The sequence below is a fragment of the Scyliorhinus torazame genome, chromosome 5, assembly GCF_047496885.1.
Source record: "Scyliorhinus torazame isolate Kashiwa2021f chromosome 5, sScyTor2.1, whole genome shotgun sequence".
NCBI classification, from domain to species: Eukaryota; Metazoa; Chordata; class Chondrichthyes; order Carcharhiniformes; family Scyliorhinidae; genus Scyliorhinus; species Scyliorhinus torazame.
Window position 1 is genome coordinate 109,045,071 of NC_092711.1, and position 21,036 is coordinate 109,066,106.

The 21,036-nt window shown below is 45.0% G+C and overlaps 2 protein-coding genes across 3 annotated transcripts in view; one reads left to right on the plus strand and one right to left on the minus strand.

The window, feature by feature from the left end:
• LOC140419388 (uncharacterized) lies at positions 1-10,053 on the plus strand. The gene is made up of 2 exons (XM_072503259.1): positions 1-148; positions 1,262-10,053. Exon 2 carries the CDS (start codon positions 1,555-1,557, stop codon positions 2,602-2,604), a length of 1,050 nt encoding a protein of 349 aa, XP_072359360.1. The 5' UTR covers positions 1-148; positions 1,262-1,554; the 3' UTR covers positions 2,605-10,053.
• Positions 9,561-21,036, minus strand: part of LOC140419387 (uncharacterized) — a 16,459-nt gene continuing 4,983 nt past the window's right edge. For both annotated transcript variants that reach the window (XM_072503258.1, XM_072503257.1), the window contains one exon: positions 9,561-15,939. In XM_072503258.1, the coding sequence (XP_072359359.1) occupies positions 14,211-15,581 (1,371 nt within the window). In that variant the 5' untranslated portion in view covers positions 15,582-15,939 and the 3' untranslated portion in view covers positions 9,561-14,210. The remainder of the gene's footprint in view (positions 15,940-21,036) is intronic.

Genomic DNA, 21,036 nt, shown 5'->3' on the forward strand with positions numbered 1-21,036 from the left:
GGAGACGTTACCCAGCCTTCCCCGCGGTGGGGAATACCCTCTGTCCTCAGCTGGAAATCGGAACTCATGCGCAGTCCCTCCAGTATTCCGAGCATGCGCAGGTTGAGTGATGGTGATGGAGAGACGTCTGTTTGTCGCTCGGCAGCCGGTAAGAGCCCGTAGAGCGGCGGGAGGGGATCCGGCGATTACGTGGGTGGGAAGAAGGTTTATTAATGGCCCGTGTAGGCCCCAAACCCCAATAACAACCTGCAGTTCTCGTGTTTGCAGCGTCGGTGCTTTCCCCAGGAACAGGCCCAAGTTAACGGCCGCCATCTTTTTCCAGCGGGGAGCAGAGCGCAGGCGCGGGTATCGTGGTGACCTCACAATGAAGGGCAGGACGCTGGGAAGTGAAGGGTCAGAGGGAGCTTGTCCACAGTCCCTGAGGCAGCAGCACAGGGACATCAACTGCTTCAGAAGGCAGATAGGACATTTGTCTTTATTAGCCGAAGCATAGAATATAAGAGCAGGGATGATCTGCTGAAGCTTTATAAAACACTTGTCAGCTGGATCACAGTGTGCATTTGTGGCTGCCACACTATAGGAAGGGTATTATTGCACCCCAGAGAGTGTGGAGGAGATTCACCACGATGTTGCCTGAGCTAAATTGTTTCAGTCATGAAGAGAGGCTGGCTAAACTGGGGTTATTTTCCCCAGAGCAGGGAAAGCTGAGAGGCACATAATCGAGGTGTACAATATTATGACGGACATAGATAGGGAGGTACTTGTCCCTTTAGTAGAGAGATCAATAGCCAGGGGACATAGATTTAGGGTAGGGGATTTGAGGGAAAGCTTTTTCACCCAGAGGCTGGTGGGAATCTGGAAGTCACTACCTGAAAGGGTGGTAGAGGCAGGAACACTCACAACATTTAAGAATCATTTAGATGAGCGCTTGAAATGCAATACTTTTGACCAAGTTCAGTAAAATGGGATTAGAATAGATGGGTATCTGATGGCTGGGCCTCTTTTTGTGCTGTAAAACTCTGTGATTTTCGCCTAGGAAGGAGCAAAAATGTGCAGGATGGTGATTTACAGTTTTTGTGCAACAAGTGAGGGAGAAATGTTCCATACAAACTAGAATTGACCGTTCTGAATTTCTGTCTGTACTGACAGTGCTGACTTTTGTGAAATCCTAATTTGTCTCAGAAATAAAAGGATTTCTAACTTCTGTATGACTGCCTGCTTCTGTGCAGTGACTTTGTCTCATTCTATTCTTTTATAACAGGATCTGGAGTGATAGAGTCCAGTATACTGACCGGAAAGAGGTTTCTCTGGTTGCAAAGCCTGACAGCGGGGAGAAACCATACATGTGTTGTGTGTGTGAACGAGGCTTCAACTGATCATCCAACCTGGAGAGTCACAAGGACGTCTGTTTGTCGCTCGGCAGCCGGTAAGAGCCCGCAGAGCGGCGGGAGGGGATCCGGCGATTACGTGGGTGGGAAGAAGGTTTATTAATGGCCCGTGTAGGCCCCAAACCCCCAGTAACAACCTGCAGCTCCCGTGTTTGCAGCTTGCGCCATGGAGAAACCATGGAAATGTGAGGACTGTGGGAAAGAATTTAATTATCCATCCCGACTAGAAATCCATCGACGCAGTCACACTGGGGCTGGCATAATGGAGAAACCATGCAAATGTGAGGACTGTGGGAAGGGATTCAATTATCCATCCTTGCTGGAACTTCACCGACGCAGTCACACGGGAGAGAGACCATGGAAATGTGAGGAATGTGGGAAAGGATTCAATTATCCATCCCTGTTGGAAAACCATCGACGCAGTCACACTGGGGAGACAATATGGAAATGTGAGAAATGTGGGAAAGGATTCAATTATCCATCCCTGCTGGAATACCATCGACGCAGTCACACTGGGGCAGGGACCATGGAGAAACCATGGAAATGTGAGGACTGTGGCAAAGGATTTAATTTCCCATGCCTGTTGGAAATCCATCGACGCAGCCACACTGGGGAGAAGCCGTTCACCTGTTGTGTGTGTGGGAAGGGATTTACTAAGTCAACCAACCTGCTGAGACATCAGCGAAATCACACCGAAGAAAAGCCCTTCAGCTGTACTGACTGTGGAAAGAGTTTCGGGCAGTTATCCAATCTCACTGCACACCAACGGGTTCACACTGGGGAGAGGCCATTCAACTGCCTTGTGTGTGGGAAGGGATTCACTCAGTCAGCCAGCCTCATGTTACACCAAAGAATTCACACTGATCAGAGGCCGTTCAGCTGCACTTACTGTGGAAAGAGGTTCAGACAGTCCTCTGACCTCACTGCACACCAACGCACTCACACTGGGGAGAAACCGTTCATTTGTTCTGTGTGTGGGAAGGGATTCACTCATTCATCTGGCCTTTGGTCACACCGGCGAGTTCACACCGAGGAGAAACCATTCAGCTGCATTGCCTGTGAAAAGAGGTTTAGACATTCTTCCGCCCTCACTGCACACCAACGCAGTCACACTGGGGAGAGACCATTCACCTGCTCCCAGTGTGGGAAGGGATTCACTCAATGCTCTCACCTACTGACACACCAGAGAGTTCATACTGGGGAACCTGCTCTGTGAGTGGGAAGGGATTCACTCAGTCACAACACCTACTGTCACATCAGCAAGTTTACAAGCGACAGCAGTTGTTGAATTCTGCTGTAACTGCTGCTGTTAATTATGTCAAGAATCGATCATCTGAATATATATATATATTTTTTCTGCTGATATTAAGAATAACTGGCTGAGGGCAGTGGCGCAGTGGTTAGCACTGCTGCCTCACAGCACTGAGGTCCCTGGATCGATCCCGGCTCTGGGTCACTGTCCGTGTGGAGTTTGCACATTCTCCTCATGTTTGCGTGGGTTTCACCCACACAACACAAAGATGTGCAGGGTAGGTGGATTGACCATGCTAAATTGCCCCTTAATTGGAAAAAATGAATTGGGTACTCTAAATTTTTTTTTTTTTAAAATACATTTACAGTACCCAATTCTTTTTTAAAAAAAAACATTTTTAAAAAAAGAACAGCTGGCTGGAGTTTAATATTCTGGAGAAGTCACTGATTTTGAGGACCGCAGTCTCCCTTTTTAAAAGCACCATCTGTGAACTTTCCGCTTATTTCATGATCCCATGACAGATACTCCAGTCCAATAAAATTATGAACTTTTACTGCAATCCGAAATTGCTCTTTGGTGCAAAATGTACAATTCTGTATCTGAAAGGTTCCACTGATGACATCTCCAGTTAGAAAGTGCTGATTAATCCTTGCTGACAATTCTCACTGACTTGCACATTCTTCACAGTGACCCCTCCATTAAGAATATAAATTATCCAGTCACATCTGCCAAAACAATAAAATATTTTATAGATACAAATAATAAAAGAATGTGATGTGAATTGGACCATTAAGGGATAGACAGCACAATACCACAATTAATGAGGGAGAGATGATTGAAATATTCAAACATTCTTTTGCCTCGCTTTTTCCCAGGGATAGAGAACAGGTAAACATAACATTGAATAATAAGACAAGTTATGAGATAAATTAATTTAAAATCAGGAAAGGATGTGTTGACTAAACTCATATAACTTAGAGGATGGACTAAATGCACATATTTTAAAAGAATGCAGAGAAGTGATAGCACAGGCAGTGCGGCTCATAATTCATTCACTAAAGGTGTAGTGTCAGAGGCCTGGTGGATCATTAATGTAATTTCTGTATTTAAGAAGGGGACAGATCATGCCCAGGGATGGTACACCAGTCAGCTTCACATCAGCAAATAATACAATCCTGACTAAAGTAGAGAATATAAGAACATATTAAAAAAATATATATATCAATGAACAGTCCTTGTGGATTTCAAAAGGAAAAATCTTGCCTGACCAGCCTTATCGACTGTTTTGATGTGATAACAGAGAGCATATACAATGGTAATGCAGCCAATGGCATTTATCTGGATTTTCGAAAGGCCATTGATAAGATTCCCTACGGGAGAATAATGGACACGGTCGGAGAATGTGGAGTTGGGACAAATGATAGACTGGATTTTCAGCTGGTTTCAAGACAGAAAGTAGAGAGTGGGAGTAAAGGGGAGTTATTCAGAGTGACAGAAGGTGGGAAGTGATGTTCCACAAGGATCAGTGCTGGGACCACGACTGTTCACAATTTCCATTCACGATGTGGACTTTGGAATCCAATACACAATCTCTAAACTGGGAAGATAGAACGGAGGAGAACTGCAACAAATTACAAGACGGCATTTTTAAACTTGCTAAATAGACAAATAATTGACGAATGATGTACAATGGATAACTGTGAAGTACATCGATTATAGAACATACAGTGCAGAAGGAGGCCATTCGGCCCATCGAGTCTGCACCGACCCGTTAGTACATTTTGGTGCAAAGAATGAGGGGGTCACTTCTTACTTGGAAGTTGTGAGTGTAGATGGTGGAGAGAAATAGAGGTCTCAGAGCAACAGAGAAAATAAATAAAGCAGAGGGCGAGAGGGGCACAAGTGAAAAGAAGGAAGTTATGATGATCCTTTGGGAACTTGGTTACACCATACGTAGAGTACACGGTGTGGTTCTATTCAGCTTATATCTTTGGCAACCTTCCATCTTGTGAGATGATAGTTTGCATCTTAAGTGTTCAGCTCTGTTTTAAACATTGCCTGGGATAGTTCAGGAGCCTTTCTGAGGCAAGACAGTATCTGACACATTTGCTGCAGATGAAGACATTGGGCTGAGAAGGTGCTGGATTCTCTGGATCCTCTCCTCAGCAAACTGAGCTTTCCATTTCTCTGGTCCCCACATTATAAAATGGAGATGGGAACAGAGAAGATTCACAAGGATCATACCAAAAGTGTGTGGGTTTATAAATCAGGAAAGGATTGAGAGACTGGATCTCTTTACTCTTGGTTTCAATGGTTCCTCTTGTAGGGAAGAGCAAAACTAGAAACCACAACATACGGTCATCACCAAGAAATCCAATAGGGAATACAGAAAAAACTCCATCACCCAGAGAATGGTGAGAATGAGCTCACTCCCACAGGCACTGGGTGAAGTGAATAGTATCAATGTATGTATAGGGAGGCTGGACACACACACACACATATATATATATATATATATATATATGGGAGAAGCAAAGATGGTAGGAGACTCAAATAGAACTTAAACACCAGTACAAACTGGCTGGCTGAATGGCCTGTCTCTGTGCTGTATATCCTGTATCATCTAATTCAAGGCTTCAACTGATCATCCAACCTGGAGAGACACAAGGATGCCCACAGCAGGGAGAAATGTGGGACTGTGGGAAAGAATTCAGTTCTCCATCCCAGCTGGGAACTCATTGACACCACCGCACCAGGGAGAGAGCGTTTACCTAGCTTGTGTGTGGGAAGGGATTCACTGAATTGTCCAGCTTCCAGAAAGACCAGCACATTCACAGCGAGGAAAAAATGAAACTGACTCCGTGTCTGCGAAAAGATTCAATCAGTTATCCTGTCTCCGGATACACCCACACCAGAGAGATGCCGTTCATTCGCTCCAAATGTGGGAAATGATTTACTTGTGTTTCCAGCCTCGCTGCCCATCAAGTTGTTCACTCATTCAAGGGACCTTTTAATTGTTTGCGTGGTGGGAAAAGATATAAAAGTGTTAAATATCTTATGAAAAACCAACTCACTGACACAGGAGAGAAACCATTCACCTGCACTGTGTGGGGGAAGGGATTCACTCAGGCACTGAACCCGCTGACAGCAATCCACATCTGACTGTATTGGGTGGATTCTGTTGTTATTCTGACCACTAACTGCACCTGAACCAAACTGTTCATCCCCTCAGCATCGATTTCACCCTGAACTGATTTTCTGATCCATATTCGCTCCATCACCAAGGCAGCCTACATCCACCTCTGTGACATCGCCGGTCTCTTCTGCTTCAGCCTAGTTGCTGCTGAAACTCTCATTCAGGCCATAACATCCTCGAGATCTGACGATTCATGAACCGTCTGAGCTTCCCCTCATATACCAGCTGCTGTCAGTCTGGAACATCGGTGCCTTTTCTTTAATTCTTCCACAGGGTGTCAGTGGCAAGGCCAGCAATTGTTGCCCATCCTGACTGAAGTTTACAACCAACTCAGGGCAGTTAATAGTCACTATATTGCTCTGGTCTGGAGTCACATGTAGGCCAGACCAGGGTTTTCAACAACAATTTCATGGTCCCCATTATTGAGACTAGCTTTCAGTTCCAGATTTTATTGAATTTAAATACCACCAATTCATATTTGGATTTGAACCCATGTCCCCAGAATATTTGTCTGACCTCTGGATTACTAGTTACATTATCACTACCCCTGCACCTCTCTATCCTAACTCAGTCCCATTCACTGATTACTCCTGTACTCATTGATCTACATTGGTGCCCCGTCTAACAATGCATCAATTTTTACACTTCTCAGATTTTATTCCAAATCCCTCCCTGATCTCGCCCCTCCCTCTCTGTAACCACCTCCAGCACGACATCCCACTTAGATTTTTGAAGAGATCTACCATGCGGATTTAGTGAAATCTTGCGACACCAAAACTCAGTAGAAATTTGAGTTAAACTTCTCGGATGCAAACAAGAATTTGATTACAATTGAGAGAAACTTAAATCTATTCTCAATAAAGTCCGGCTAGCAAAAGGACTTAAAGAGAAGTAACTTTTACACAATTTAACTTTCACAATAATACAGAAATGGTTTCTTGCTTACGGCAAAATAGCTTGCATTTACTTCAAGAGTTCGAGTGGAAAGTGAAAATATGAAAATAGAGATAGCGAGTAGTTAGATCAAAGTATAGGATGTTCCAGGAATAAAGATGGCCGTACAGACCATCATGTTTAAAGAGAATTTTATCAGTCTGAAGCCATCTGTCTACACCTCTATGTTGTCCTAATTGGTTTGGGTGAGAATCAGATACATTTGATTCGATGGTTAACTGTCAATCCTTAATGTGCAACATAAGTTCTGAATGTTTCATGTTTGAATATTTGTGTATGCTATGGAATGTGATTCTGTTCTTTTATCAAGACTGGTTTCCTGCTGACTTTGCTTTATCCACATTCTGGACAATGGTGCCTTCATATGAAATGAAATGAAATGAAAATCGCTTATTGTCACAAGTAGGCTTCAAATGAAGTTACTGTGAAAAGCCCCTAGTCTCCACATTCCGGCGCCTGTTCGGGGAGGCTGTTACGGGAATTGAACCGTGCTGCTGGCCTGCCTTGGTCTGCTTTCCAAGCCAGCGATTTAGCCCAGTGTTGCTGTGGTGCTTACTTGGCCTTGATCTCGATTACTGCTACAGCTTATTTCTTAATGTCAAACTGACTTTGAAAATATGTTCATCAGAACAATAGCTGTTTCATCTTGCTTAGTGAAAATGGTGTTTTTATCTCCAAATAGTTTATGCATGTGTCAGCAAAAGCCGATGTGTTTTGTCATGACCTGAGGTTATGAATGCTGAAATCCTCATTTTAAAATGGGTATTAAAACTGGGTCTTAATATTTACATTAAAATAGCCTTTTTACCTATCAGATCTATCATGCCCAGTCTAACAATGCATCAATTTTTACATTTCTCAGATTTTATTTTAAATCCCTCCCTCTCTGTAACCACCTCCAGCGTGACATCCCACTCAGATCTTTCTGCTCCTCCAATTCAAGACTCTTGTACATCCCGATTTCCGGCACTCCTCCAGTGTCGGATGTGCATTCAGCTGCCTGGATGCTGAGCTCTGGATTCCTCCCTAACCAGCCCCACCTCTCGAACTTTCTCTCCTCTCCTTTAAAACTTCTCTCTGGCCCAGTGTTTGGTCACCTGCCCGAATATCTCCTGTTGAGTCTTGGTGTTGAGGTTTATTTGACTACACTCCTGTGAAGCACCTTGGGATGTTTGACTATGTTAAAGGTGCCAAATCATCACAAGTTGTTATTGCTGCTGTTAATCACGTTAAGGACTGAACCATCTTCATGCTGCCACTTGGGAGTTTATTGCTGATATTAATAATCTCTATACAACTGGGATTGGGGATAAGATTCTGGAGATATGTCAGAAATCAGTTTTGTTTCACATACACTGATAAATTGTTGATTTCTCTTTGATAAGCAGAGACTAACTGATGTCCTTTACGGATTATTTAGTTTGCTGTCATTTTCTCCTTTCTTACTCCAGATTATTTTAGTTTTCAAACCTTTAGTTACAAATACCAGCTCCCCTCACCTGACACTGAATTTCCTTTCTCACGATACTGTTATTCTTCAAATAATCCCTGCTGTCTGTGCTGAATTAATCCACCTCAGTAACAAATGTTGAAGTGTTTTCTCCACACCCATTGGGTTTCATCATAGAATGAAATCCCTACAGTGCAGGATACCATTTGGCCCATCGAGTCTGCCCCAACCCTCTGAGACCTAGGCCCACTCCCTGCCCCATTCCTGTAAGCTCATAACCCCACCTCACTTTTGACGCTTAGGGGCAATTTCGCATGGCCAATCTACTTGCACATCTTTGGACTGTGGAAGGAAGCCGGAGGAAACCCACGCAGACACAGTGAGCAAATGCCTCAGTCACTCAAGGCTGGAATTGAACCCGGATCCCTGGCGCTGTGAGGTAACAGTCCAGGGACTTCAGGACAAAAAAAATCACATCCAATATTCCTTGCCCAGCACTCAGTGAGTGGTGCACTGTCAGAGTTTCCTTCTTTCAAATAAGATGTTCAACTGAAGCCCTGTCAGTTCCTCTCAGGTCCTGTAAAAGTTCCCACAGCCATTATTGTGAAGAAGAGTTGGGGAGTTATCCCCGGTGTCCTGGCAAATATTTATCCCTCAATCAACATCACCAAATTCCGATCATCTGCTCATTGTCATATTGCTGTTTGTGGGATCTTGCTCTGTATAAATTTGCTGCTGTTTTTCCTACATTACACCAGTTACTACCCTTCAAAAGTACTCTTGGCTGTAAAGCACTTTGTGACGACCTATGATTGTGAAAGGCGCTACAGAAATGCAAGTTTTTAAATCGAAGATTGATCTTATCTGATTTTATTATCTGTAACTTAATTGATCTCAGCCACCCCCAACTTACCATTCAATAAATTCACTTTGTTTCACTGTTTCAGACACGATTTTAAGCAATTAAAGCAACGGCAGAATTCTCTGGATAGTAAATTTAAAATGTTTATCAAAAGAAAAAGGTTTACTGAAAACTTGAAGATATTAAAGTTTACAACTTCAAGGCGGTGATCAGTCTGTAGAAGCGTAACCCTCCCTGGCTCCTTCTTTGACAGTAATTTCCTTGGCCTCGAGTCTGCAGTACTTGGCCAGCAAGGAAGACCTTCAGAACCTCTACTTTTATCCCCAAAGTGACCATTACCTCATGTCAGAGTTGGGCCTGTTGTAACATAACCATTGGTCAATTAGGCACCAGTTTAATTGAATTGGATTCCCAATTACTGACACCACCTTCTCTCATTATCTTAGACAGGAATACAATTGAACAGTTTCAGACTATCCTTTTATCTGATTCTGTACAATTTCTTATTCATACAGTTTCAAATGCTGGGGCTAATCAGGCTGAAAGGTCTCTCTTGCGGGTACATTTATCCTCATTGCACATTCTTTATATACACACCAATTAAGCATTTACATTTTTACAACAAATAAAACTTAGACCTTTACTATAACCACTGATTCATTATTGTTTCATTAAGTGTAGCTCAATTAAGGATCACTACTTATTTTATCATGTTACAGACTGGTAGCTAATTAATACAGTAATATTTAATTAATACATTTGGTCTATCATACACTGGTTATCTACTGAGTAGTACTACACTCCGTATGCTTCACCCGGTGTCTTTGTATTTACATTGTGTATTTATCGTGTGTCCTAGGTTTTTTCACGTATGGAATGATCTGTCTGGACTACGCAGAACAATACTTTTCACTATCTCGATATACATGACAATAAACCAATCCAATCAAAGAGAGTTTCTTACTAGTCTTCAGATTGAACAATGAGTCTTAAAAATTATTCATTCGTGGAAGGTGGGGGTCACTGGCTGGGCCAGCATTTACTGCTCATTCCAATTGCCCTTGAACTGCGTGTCTTGTGAGGCTATTTCAGAGGGCACTTACAAATCAACCACAACATTGCTGTGGATCTGGAGTCAAGTGCAGGCCAGGCCATGTAAGGAGAGCAGATTTCCTAAAGGACATTAGTGAACCAGATGGGTTTTTACAACCATCCACAACATCATCATTCGACTTAAATTTGAGACTTTTATTCCATTTCAATATCTGTTGTAGCCAGATTCCATCCCAGATCCCCAGAGCATTAACCTGCGTCTCTGGATTACTAGCCCAGTAACAATACCATTACGCCACTGCTGAGCCCACATAGTCTTGGCAGAATATGATGTCTTGTAACTTCTCAAAAATTATTCATGTATTTATTTTTAAATTTAGAGTACCCAATTATTTTTTTCCAATTAAGAGGCAATTTAGCATGGCCAATCCACCTACCCTGCACATCTTTAGGTTGTGAGGGTGAAACCCATGCAAACAAGGGGAGAATGGGTAAACTTCACACAGACAGTGATCCAAGCCAGGAATCAAACTGGTGCTGTGAAGCAACAGTACTAACCACTATGCTACCATGCCACCTGTAAAGTAGCCAATACTTTTCTTCCAATTAAGGGGCAATTTAGCATAGTCGAGTCACGTACCCTGCACATCTTTGGGTTATGAGGGTGAGACCCACACCGACATGGGGAGAACTTTTTTCCACGCGGACAGTGACCCTGGTCCTCAGTCCGTGAGGCAGTAGTGCTAACCACTGCGCCGCCCTATATATTAACAATTTAGATGAGGGAACTAAATGCAATATCTCCAAATTTGCAGATGCCACCAAGTTGCATGGGAGGGTGAGCTGTGAGGAGGATGCAGAGATCCTTCAGTGTGATTTGGACAAGTTGGGTGAGTGGGCAAATGAATGGCAGATGCAGTATAATTTGGAGAAATGAGAGGTTGTCCACTTTGGTAGCAAAATCAAGGCGGCAGACTATTAGCTCATAAATAACAAGGGGAATGTGCAACGAGACCTGGGTGTCCTCGTACACCAGTCACTGAAGGTAAGCAGGCAGCTACAGCTGGCGGTAAAGAAGGCAAACGGTATGCTAGCCTTCATTGCGAGCGGATTCGAGTACAGGAGCAGAGATCTTTTGCTGCAATTATACAGGGCCTTGGCGAGGCCATACCTAGAATATTGTGTGCAGTTTTGGTCTTCTTATCTGAGGAAGGATGTTCTTGCTCTCGAGGGATTGCAGCGAAGGTTTACCAGACTGATTCCTGGGATGGTGGGACTGACGTATGAGAGATTGAATCAGTTAGGATTGTATTCGCTGGAGTTCAGAAGAATGGGGGATCTCATAGAAAATAATACATACAGATACATAGAAGATAGGAGCAGGAGGAGGTCTTTTGGCCCTTCGAGCCTGCTCAGCCATTTATCACTATCATGGCTGATCATCCAACTCAATAGCCTAATCCTGTTTTCTCCCTAAAGCCTTCAATCCCATTCTCCCCAAATGCTATATCTAGCCCCCTCTTGAATATATTCAGTGTTTTAGCATCAACTACTTCCTGTGGTAATGAATTTCACAGGCTCACCACTCTTTGGGTGAAGAAATGTCTCCTCATCTCTGTCCGAAATGGTTTACCCTGAAACCTCAGACTGTGACTCCTGGTTCTGGACACACTAATCATTGGTAACATCTTCCCTGCAACTACACCGTCTAGTCCTGTGAGAATTTTATTAGTCTCTATGAGATCCCCCCCCCATTCTTCTGAACTCCAGCGAGAACAATCCTAACCTAGTCAATCTCTCCTCATGTGACAGTCCTGCCATCCCTGGAATCGGTCTTGTTAACCTTCGCTGCATTCCCTCGAAAGCAAGAACATCCTTCCTCAGAAAAGGAGACCAAAACTGCACATAATATTCTAGGTGCGGCCTCATCAAGGCCCTGTATAATTGCAGCAACACATCCCTGCTTCTGTACTCGAAACCTCTCGCAATGAAGGAGAACATACCATTAGCCGAGCGGCATGTGGCGCAGTGGTTAGCACTGGGACTGCAGCGCTGAGGACCTAGGTTCGAATCCCGGCCCTGGGTCACTGTCTGTGTGGAGTTTGCATATTCTCCTCATGTCTGCATGGATTTCACACTCCCAACCCAAAGATGTGCAGAGTCGGTGGATTGGCCACACTAAATTGCCCCTTAATTGGAGGAAAAAATAATTTGAGTACTCTCTATATAAAAACACAAAAAAAACATACCATTAGCCTTCTTTACCGCCTGCTGCACCTGCATGCTTACCTTCAGCAACTGGTGCACAAGGGCACCCAGGTCCCACTGCACACTCCCCTCTCCCAATTTACAACCATTCAGGTAGTAATCTGCCTTCCTGTTTTTGCTTCCAAAGTGAATAACCTCACACTTATCCAAATTATACTGCATCTGCCATTGATTTGCCCACTCGCCCAGCCTGTCCAGATCATGCTGTAGGATCCCTGCATCCTCGTCACAGTTCACCCTCCCATCCAACTTGGTATCATCTGCAAACTTTGAGATGTTACACTTTGTTCCCTCATCCAAATCATTAATATATATTGTGAATAGATGGGGTCCCAGCACCAATCCCTGTGGCACCCCACTAGTTACTGCCTTCCAATTTGAAAAGGACCAATTAATTCCTATTCTTTGTTTCCTCTCTGCCAACCAGTTTTATATCCACCTCAATACACTTCCTTCAATCCCATGCACTTTAATTGTGCACAATAAACTCTTAGGCGGGACTTTGTCAAACGCCTTCTGAATGTCCAAATATACATCGACTGGCTCCCCCTTCTCAACTGAACTGGTTACATCTTCAAAGAATTCCAACAGATTTGTGAAGCATGATTTCCCCTTCATAAATCCATGCTGACTGACTGATCCTGCCACTGTTTTCTAAATGTTCCGCTGTAAAGCCCTTGATAATGGATTCAAGAATTTTCCCCAGTACCGATGTTAGGCTTACTGGTCTATAATTCCCTGCTTTCTCTCTACCTCTCGACAGAACCAAAGTATGTATTCAATTGCTCAGCCATTTCTTTGTCCCTTATTATGCATTCCCCTGTTTCTGTCTGTCGCGGGCCGACATTTCTCTTCACCAATCTCTTTCTCTTCACATATAGAAACTCTTAGTGTCAGTCTTTATGTTCCCTGCAAGCTTACTTTCATACTCTACTTTCCCCTTTTTAATCAATCCCTTTGTCCTTCTTTGCTGAATTCTAAATTGCTCCCAATCGTCAGACCTATTATTTTTCTTGGCCAATCTGTATGCTTCTTCCTTGGATCGGATACTATTTCTAATTTCCTTTGTAAGCCATGGATTGCCCCTCTTACCCATTTTGCTTCTGTGCCGACAGGAATGAACGATTGCTGTAGTTCCCCCATGCGATCCTTGAATGTTTGCCATTGCCTATCCACTGTCATCCCTTTCAGTAACTCTCCCCAATCTATCAAGGCCAACTCATGCCTCATATCTTCACAATTCCCTGTATTTAAAAAAAATAAATTTAGAGTACCCAATTCATTTTTTTCAATTAAGGGGCAATTTAGTGTGGCCAATCCAGCTCGCCTGCACATCTTTGGGTTGTGGGGGTGAAACCCATGCAAACACTAGGAGAATGTGCAAACTCCACACGGACAGTGATCCAAGCCGTTAATTGAACTGGCGCTGTGAAGCAACAGTGCTAACCACTGTGCTACCGTGTACAGAACCAGAGGTCGCAGTCTGAGGATACGGGGTAGACCATTTAGGACAGAGATGAGGAGTAATTTCTTCAACCGGAGAGTGGTGAGCTTGTGGAATTTGTTACCACAGGAAATAGTTGATGCCAAGACATTGTATGTTTTCAAGAAGCAGTTAGATATAGCACTGAGGGCGAAGGGGATCAAAGGATATGGAGGGGAAAGTGGGATTAGGCTGTTAAATTGGATGATAAGGCAATATATAACGAATTGCAGAGCAGGCGCAAAGGGCCAAATGGTCTCTTCCTGCTCCTATTTTCTATGTTTCTATGTAATCCCTTCCCACATTAAGAGCAGATGAATGGCCTCTCCCCAGTGTGAACTCGCTGGTGTGTCTGCAGACTGGTTAACTGTGTGAAACCTTTCCCACAGAGGGAGCAGGAGAATGGCTTCTCTCCAGTGTGAACTCGCTGATGTCTTTGCAGGATGATTGAATCAATAAATCCCTTCCCACACTGAGGGCAGGTGAATGGCTTCTCGCCAGTGTGAATTCGCTGGTGTGTCTGCAGGGTGGATAATTGAGTAAATCCCTTCCCACACTGAGAGCAGATGAACGGCCTCTCCCCAGCGTGAACTTGCTGATGTCTCCGCAGGGTGGATGCATCAATGAATCCCTTCCCACACTGAGAGCAGGTGAATGGCTTCTCCCCTGTGTGAATTCGCTGATGTTTTCGCAGGGTGGATGCATCAATGAATCCCTTCCCACACTGAGAGCAGGTGAATGGCCTCTCCCCAGTGTGAACTCGCTGGTGTCTCTGCAAGGTGGATAAATCACTGAATCCCTTCCCACACTGAGAGCAGGTGAATGGCCTCTCCTCAGTGTGAACTCGCTGATGTCTCTGCAGGGTGGATGAATCAATGAATCCCTTCCCACACTGAGAGCAAATGAATGGCCTCTCCCCAGTGTGAATTCGTTGATGTTTCCGCAGGACGGATGAATCAATAAATCCCTTCCCACACTGAGAGCAGGTGAACGGCCTCTCCCCACTGTGAACGCGCTGATGTCTCCACAGGGCAGATGAATCAATGAATCCCTTCCCACATTGAGAACAGGTGAATGGCCTCTCCCGAGTGTGAACTCGCTGATGTTTCCGCAGGGTGAATGAAGCACGGAATCTCTGCCCACACTGAGAGCAGGTGAATGGTTTCTCCCCAGTGTGAACTCGCTGGTGTGACTGCAGGGTGGATGAATCAATAAATCCCTTCCCACACTGAGAGCAGGTGAACGGCCTCACTCCCGTGTGAATTCGCTGATGTTTCCGTAGGGTGGATGAATCAATAAATCCCTTCCCACACTGAGAGCAGGTGAATGGCCTCTCCCCACTGTGAACTCGCTGATGCCTCCGCAGGATGAATAGAGCACGGAATCCCTTCCCACACTGAGAGCAGGTGAATGGCCTCTCCCCAGTATGAACTCGCTGGTGTGACTGCAGGTAAGATAACTGAGTGAATCCCTTCCCACACTGAGAGCAGGTGAATGGCTTCTCTCCAGTATGAACTCGCTGGTGTGCCTTCAGATGAGATAACTGAGTGAATCCCTTCCCACACTTGGAGCAGGTGAATGGCCTCTCTCCAGTGTGACTGCGTCGATGAATCTCCAGCTTAGATGGGACTTTGTATCCCCTCCCACAGTCCCCACATTTCCACGGTTTCTCCATGTTTTGGGTCTCCTCGTGTCTCTCCAGTTTGAACAATCAGTGGAAGCCTTGTCTACACACAGAACATGTGCTCTGTCTCTCCTCACTGTGAATGGTGTGATGTTTTTTCAGGCTGTGTAATTAGTTGAAGCTCTTTCCACAGTCAGTTCACTGGAACACTCTCACTCGGGTGTGTGTTGTGTGGGTCTCGGTGCTTTTCCAGTTGCATTCACGTTTAAAATCTTTTGGAAGCCGACACATCGGACAAACATTTCTCCTTCTCGCCGATGATATTCAGGTCAGAAGGAATCGACTGAGTTTGTCACATTGAGACGTGATGTTTGAGATTTCTGTCTGTAATTCCTCCTCTTCCAATATCCTTTATAAACAATTTACAAAAGTCATCGTTGTCAGTACAGGAACAAAATTCAGAACAGACAATTCTAGTTCCTAGGGAACATTATTTCCTCTCTTGTTCTCCAAAAGCTGTAAATCTCCATCCCACACACTCTCCCTCCATTCTCACTCTGCTGTATCTAATATTCACCCTCCCAATTCTCCTGAAGGTGCTCATTCATCTTGATTGACAGATCCGAGCTCAACTCACTGCTTCCTGACCAGGACACAGAGAATATAACAGGAGCAAGAGGTATGCCATTCGGCCCACCGAGTCTGCTCAACTATTCAATGAGATCCTTGGCTGATCTACCTGAGCACCATTTTCCCACACGATCCCCATAGCCCTCGATATCTTCAATATCTAGAAACCTATTTGTCTTGAACATACTTGATGACTGAGGCTCCACATTCCTCTGGGGTGGAGAATTCCAAAGCTTCACCACATCCTCGAGTGAAGAAATCCCTCCTCATCTCAGCTTTCTCTCTATTTTTCTATCTGTTCCCCATAACCCTTAATTCCATTGTCAATAAAACATCTGTCAGACTTGTACATTCAATGACCCTCAGATACAACTGGTCCCTGTGGAAGAGAAATCCAAAGACGAACAACTCTCTGAGGGAAGAGATGACTGGAAATCTATAACGTAGCTACAGTCTTATATTACAAGACGGGAAATAATAATACATTTTGAAAAGCGCGGGGGCTGCGAGACAGAGGGGACCATTTAAAAGGTTGCTGTCTGTGGTGAGGTGAGTACAGATTAACTTACTTGCCTTGCAGGTCAGCTGTTGAGTTCGGGAGTGAGAGCTGGGACCTTAGAATCAGCGCGGGAATTTTGAAAAGCGCGAGGGCTGCGAGACAGAGGGGACCATTTAAAAGGTTGCTGTCTGTGGTGAGGTGAGTACAGATTAACTTACTTGCCTTGCAGGTCAGCTGTTGAGTTCGGGAGTGAGAGCTGGGACCTTAGAATCAGCGCGGGAATTTTGAAAAGCGCGGGGGCTGCGAGACAGAGGGGACCATTTAAAAGGTTGCTGTCTGTGGTGAGGTGAGTACAGATTAACTTACTTGCCTTGCAGGTCAGCTGTTGAGTTCGGGAGTGAGAGCTGGGACCTTAGAATCAGCGCGGGAATTTTGAAAAGCGCGGGGGCTGCGAGACAGAGGGGACCATTTAAAAGGTTGCTGTCTGTGGTGAGGTGAGTACAGATTAACTTACTTGCCTTGCAGGTCAGCTGTTGAGTTCGGGAGTGAGAGCTGGGACCTTTCTCCTTTAAATAAATTTTTTTTAAAAATTCTAGTGTTTAAGGTGGGAACAGGAAGTCGACCCGCGGACGTCTGGGAAGACCCTCACCAATAAATTCTGGTGGAGAGGAAACCCGAGACACTACACGTGTAGTGTCTCCCACCCGCCCTCCTCCTCTAACCTAATAATAAAACCCTTTGGTGTGAGGTAAGTACCATATTTTATTATTGTTATTAATAATTTTTATTCGTTATTTTTATTTTTTTATATATAAAATTTTTTTTAAATTTAGTTGTTAGCCAGATCTTGGTAGAAAGTTAGAGGAATGGCAGGGAAGGGAGTGCAATGTTCCTCCTGCAGGATGTTTGAGGTGAGGGATGCCGTTAGTGTCCCTGCTGATTTTACCTGCAGGAAGTGCTGCCATCTCCAGCTCCTCCAAGACCGAGTTAGGGAACTGGAGCTGGAGTTGGAAGAACTTCGGATCATTCGGGAGGCAGAGGGGGTCATAGATAGCAGCTTCAGGGAATTAGTTACACCAAAGATTGGAGATAGATGGGTAACTGTAAGAGGGACGGGGAAAAAACAGTCAGTGCAGGGATCCCCTGCGGTCGTTCCCCTGAGAAACAAGTATACCGCTTTGGATACTTGTGGGGGGGGGGACTTACCAGGGGTAAGCCATGGGGTACAGACCTCTGGCACAGAGTCTGTCCCTGTTGCTCAGAAGGGAAGGGGGGAGAGGAGCAGAGCATTAGTAATTGGGGACTCTATAGTCAGGGGCACAGATAGGAGATTTTGTGGGAGCGTGAGAGACTCACGTTTGGTATGTTGCCTCCCAGGTGCAAGGGTACGTGATGTCTCGGATCGTGTTTTCCGGGTCCTTAAGGGGGAGGGGGAGCAACCCCAAGTCGTGGTCCACATTGGCACTAACGACATAGGTAGGAAAGGGGATAAGGATGTCAGGCAGGCTTTCAGGGAGCTAGGATGGAAGCTCAGAACTAGAACAAACAGAGTTGTTATCTCTGGGTTGTTGCCCGTGCCACGTGATAGTGAGATGAGGAATAGGGAGAGAGAGCAATTAAACACGTGGCTACAGGGATGGTGCAGGCGGGAGGGATTCAGATTTCTGGATAACTGGGGCGCTTTCTGGGGAAGGTGGGACCTCTACAGACAGGATGGTCTACATCTGAACCTGCGGGGCACGAATATCCTGGTGGGGAGATTTGTTAGTGCTCTTTGGGGGGGTTTAAACTAATGCAGCAGGGGCATGGGAACCTGGATTGTAGTTTTAGGGTAAGGGAGAATGAGAGTATAGAGGTCAGGAGCTCAGATTTGACGTCGGAGGAGGGGGCCAGTGTTCAGGTAGGTGGTTTGAAGTGTGTCTACTTCAATGCCAGGAGTATACGAAATAAGGTAGGGGAACTGGCAGCATGGGTTGGTACCTGGGACTTCGATGTTGTGGCCATTTCGGAGACGTGGATAGAGCAGGGACAGGAATGGATGTTGCAGGTTCCGGGGTTTAGGTGTTTTAGTAAGCTCAGGGAAGGAGGCAAAAGAGGGGGAGGTGTGGCGCTGCTAGTCAAGAGCAGTATTACGGTGGCGGAGAGGATGCTAGATGGGGACTCATCTTCCGAGGTAGTATGGGCTGAGGTTAGAAACAGGAAAGGAGAGGTCACCCTGTTGGGAGTTTTCTATAGGCCTCCAAATAGTTCTAGGGATGTAGAGGAAAGGATGGCGAAGATGATCCTGGATATGAGCGAAAGTAACAGGGTAGTTATTATGGGAGACTTTAACTTTCCAAATATTGACTGGAAAAGATATAGTTCGAGTACATTAGATGGGTCGTTTTTTGTTCAGTGTGTGCAGGAGGGTTTCCTGACACAGTTTGTTGACAGGCCAACAAGAGGTGAGGCCACATTGGATTTGGTTTTGGGTAATGAACCAGGCCAGGTGTTGGATTTGGAGGTAGGTGAGCACTTTGGGGACAGTGACCACAATTCGGTGACGTTTACGTTAAGGATGGAAAGGGATAAGTATACACCGCAGGGCAAGAGTTATAGCTGGGGGAAGGGAAATTATGATGCCATTAGACGTGACTTGGGGGGGATAAGGTGGAGAAGTAGGCTGCAAGTTTTGGACACACTGGATAAGTGGAGCTTGTTCAAGGATCAGCTATTGCGTGTTCTTGATAAGTATGTACCGGTCAGGCAGGGAGGAAGGTGCCGAGCGAGGGAACCGTGGTTTACCAAAGAAGTGGAATCTCTTGTTAAGAGGAAGAAGGAGGCCTATGTGAAGATGAGGTGTGAGGTTTCAGTTGGGGCGGTGGATAGTTACAAGGTAGCGAGGAAGGATCTAAAGAGAGAGCTAAGACGAGCAAGGAGGGGACATGAGAAGTATTTGGCAGGAAGGATCAAGGAAAACCCAAAAGCTTTCTATAGGTATGTCAGGAATAAGCGAATGACTAGGGACAGAGTAGGACCAGTCAAGGACAGGGATGGGAAGTTGTGTGTAGAGTCTGAAGAGATAGGCGAGATACTAAATGAATATTTTTCGTCAGTATTCACTCAGGAAAAAGATAATGTTGTGGAGGAGAATGCTGAGCTCCAGGTAAATAGATTAGATGGCATTGAGGTAAGTAGGGAAGAGGTGTTGGCAATTCTGGACAGGCTGAAAATAGATAAGTCCCCGGGGCCTGATGGGATTTATCCTAGGATTCTCTGGGAGGCCAGGGAAGAGATTGCTGGACCATTGGCTTTGATTTTTATGTCATCATTGGATACAGGAATAGTGCCAGAGGACTGGAGGATAGCAAATGTGGTCCCTTTGTTCAAAAAGGGGAGCAGAGACAACCCCGGCAACTATAGACCGGTGAGCCTCACGTCTGTAGTGGGTAAAGTCTTGGAGGGCATTATAAGAGACAAGATTTATAATCATCTAGATAGGAATAATATGATCAGGGATAGTCAGCATGGCTTTGTGAAGGGTAGGTCATGCCTCACAAACCTTATCGAGTTCTTTGAGAAGGTGACTGAACAGGTAGACGAGGGTAGAGCAGTTGATGTGGTGTATATGGATTTCAGCAAAGCGTTTGATAAGGTTCCCCACGGTAGGCTATTGCAGAAAATACGGAGGCTGGGGATTGAGGGTGATTTAGAGATGTGGATCAGAAATTGGCTAGCTGAAAGAAGACAGAGGGTGGTGGTTGATGGGAAATGTTCAGAATGGAGTTCTGTCACAAGTGGAGTACCACAAGGATCTGTTCTGGGGCCGTTGCTGTTTGTCATTTTTATCAATGACCTAGAGGAAGGCGCAGAAGGGTGGGTGAGTAAATTTGCAGACGATACTAAAGTCGGTGGTGTTGTCGATAGTGAGGAAGGAAGTAGCAGGTTACAGAGGGATATAGATAAGCTGCAGTGCTGGGCTGAGAGGTGGCAAATGGAGTTTAATGTAGAGAAGTGTGAGGTGATTCACTTTGGAAGGAAAAACAGGAATGTGGAATATGTGGCTAATGGAAAAGTTCTTGAAAGTGTGGATGAGCAGAGGGATCTAGGTGTCCATGTACATAGATCCCTGAAAGTTGCCACCCAGGTTGATAGGGTGGTGAAGAAGGCCTATGGAGTGTTGGCCTTTATTGGTAGAGGGATTGAGTTCCGGAGTCAGGAGGTCATGTTGCAGCTGTACAGAACTCTGGTACGGCCGCATTTGGAGTATTGCGTACAGTTCTGGTCACCGCATTATAGGAAGGACGTGGAGGCTTTGGAGCGGGTGCAGAGGAGATTTACCAGGATGCTGCCTGGTATGGAGGGAAAATCTTATGAGGAAAGGCTGATGGACTTGAG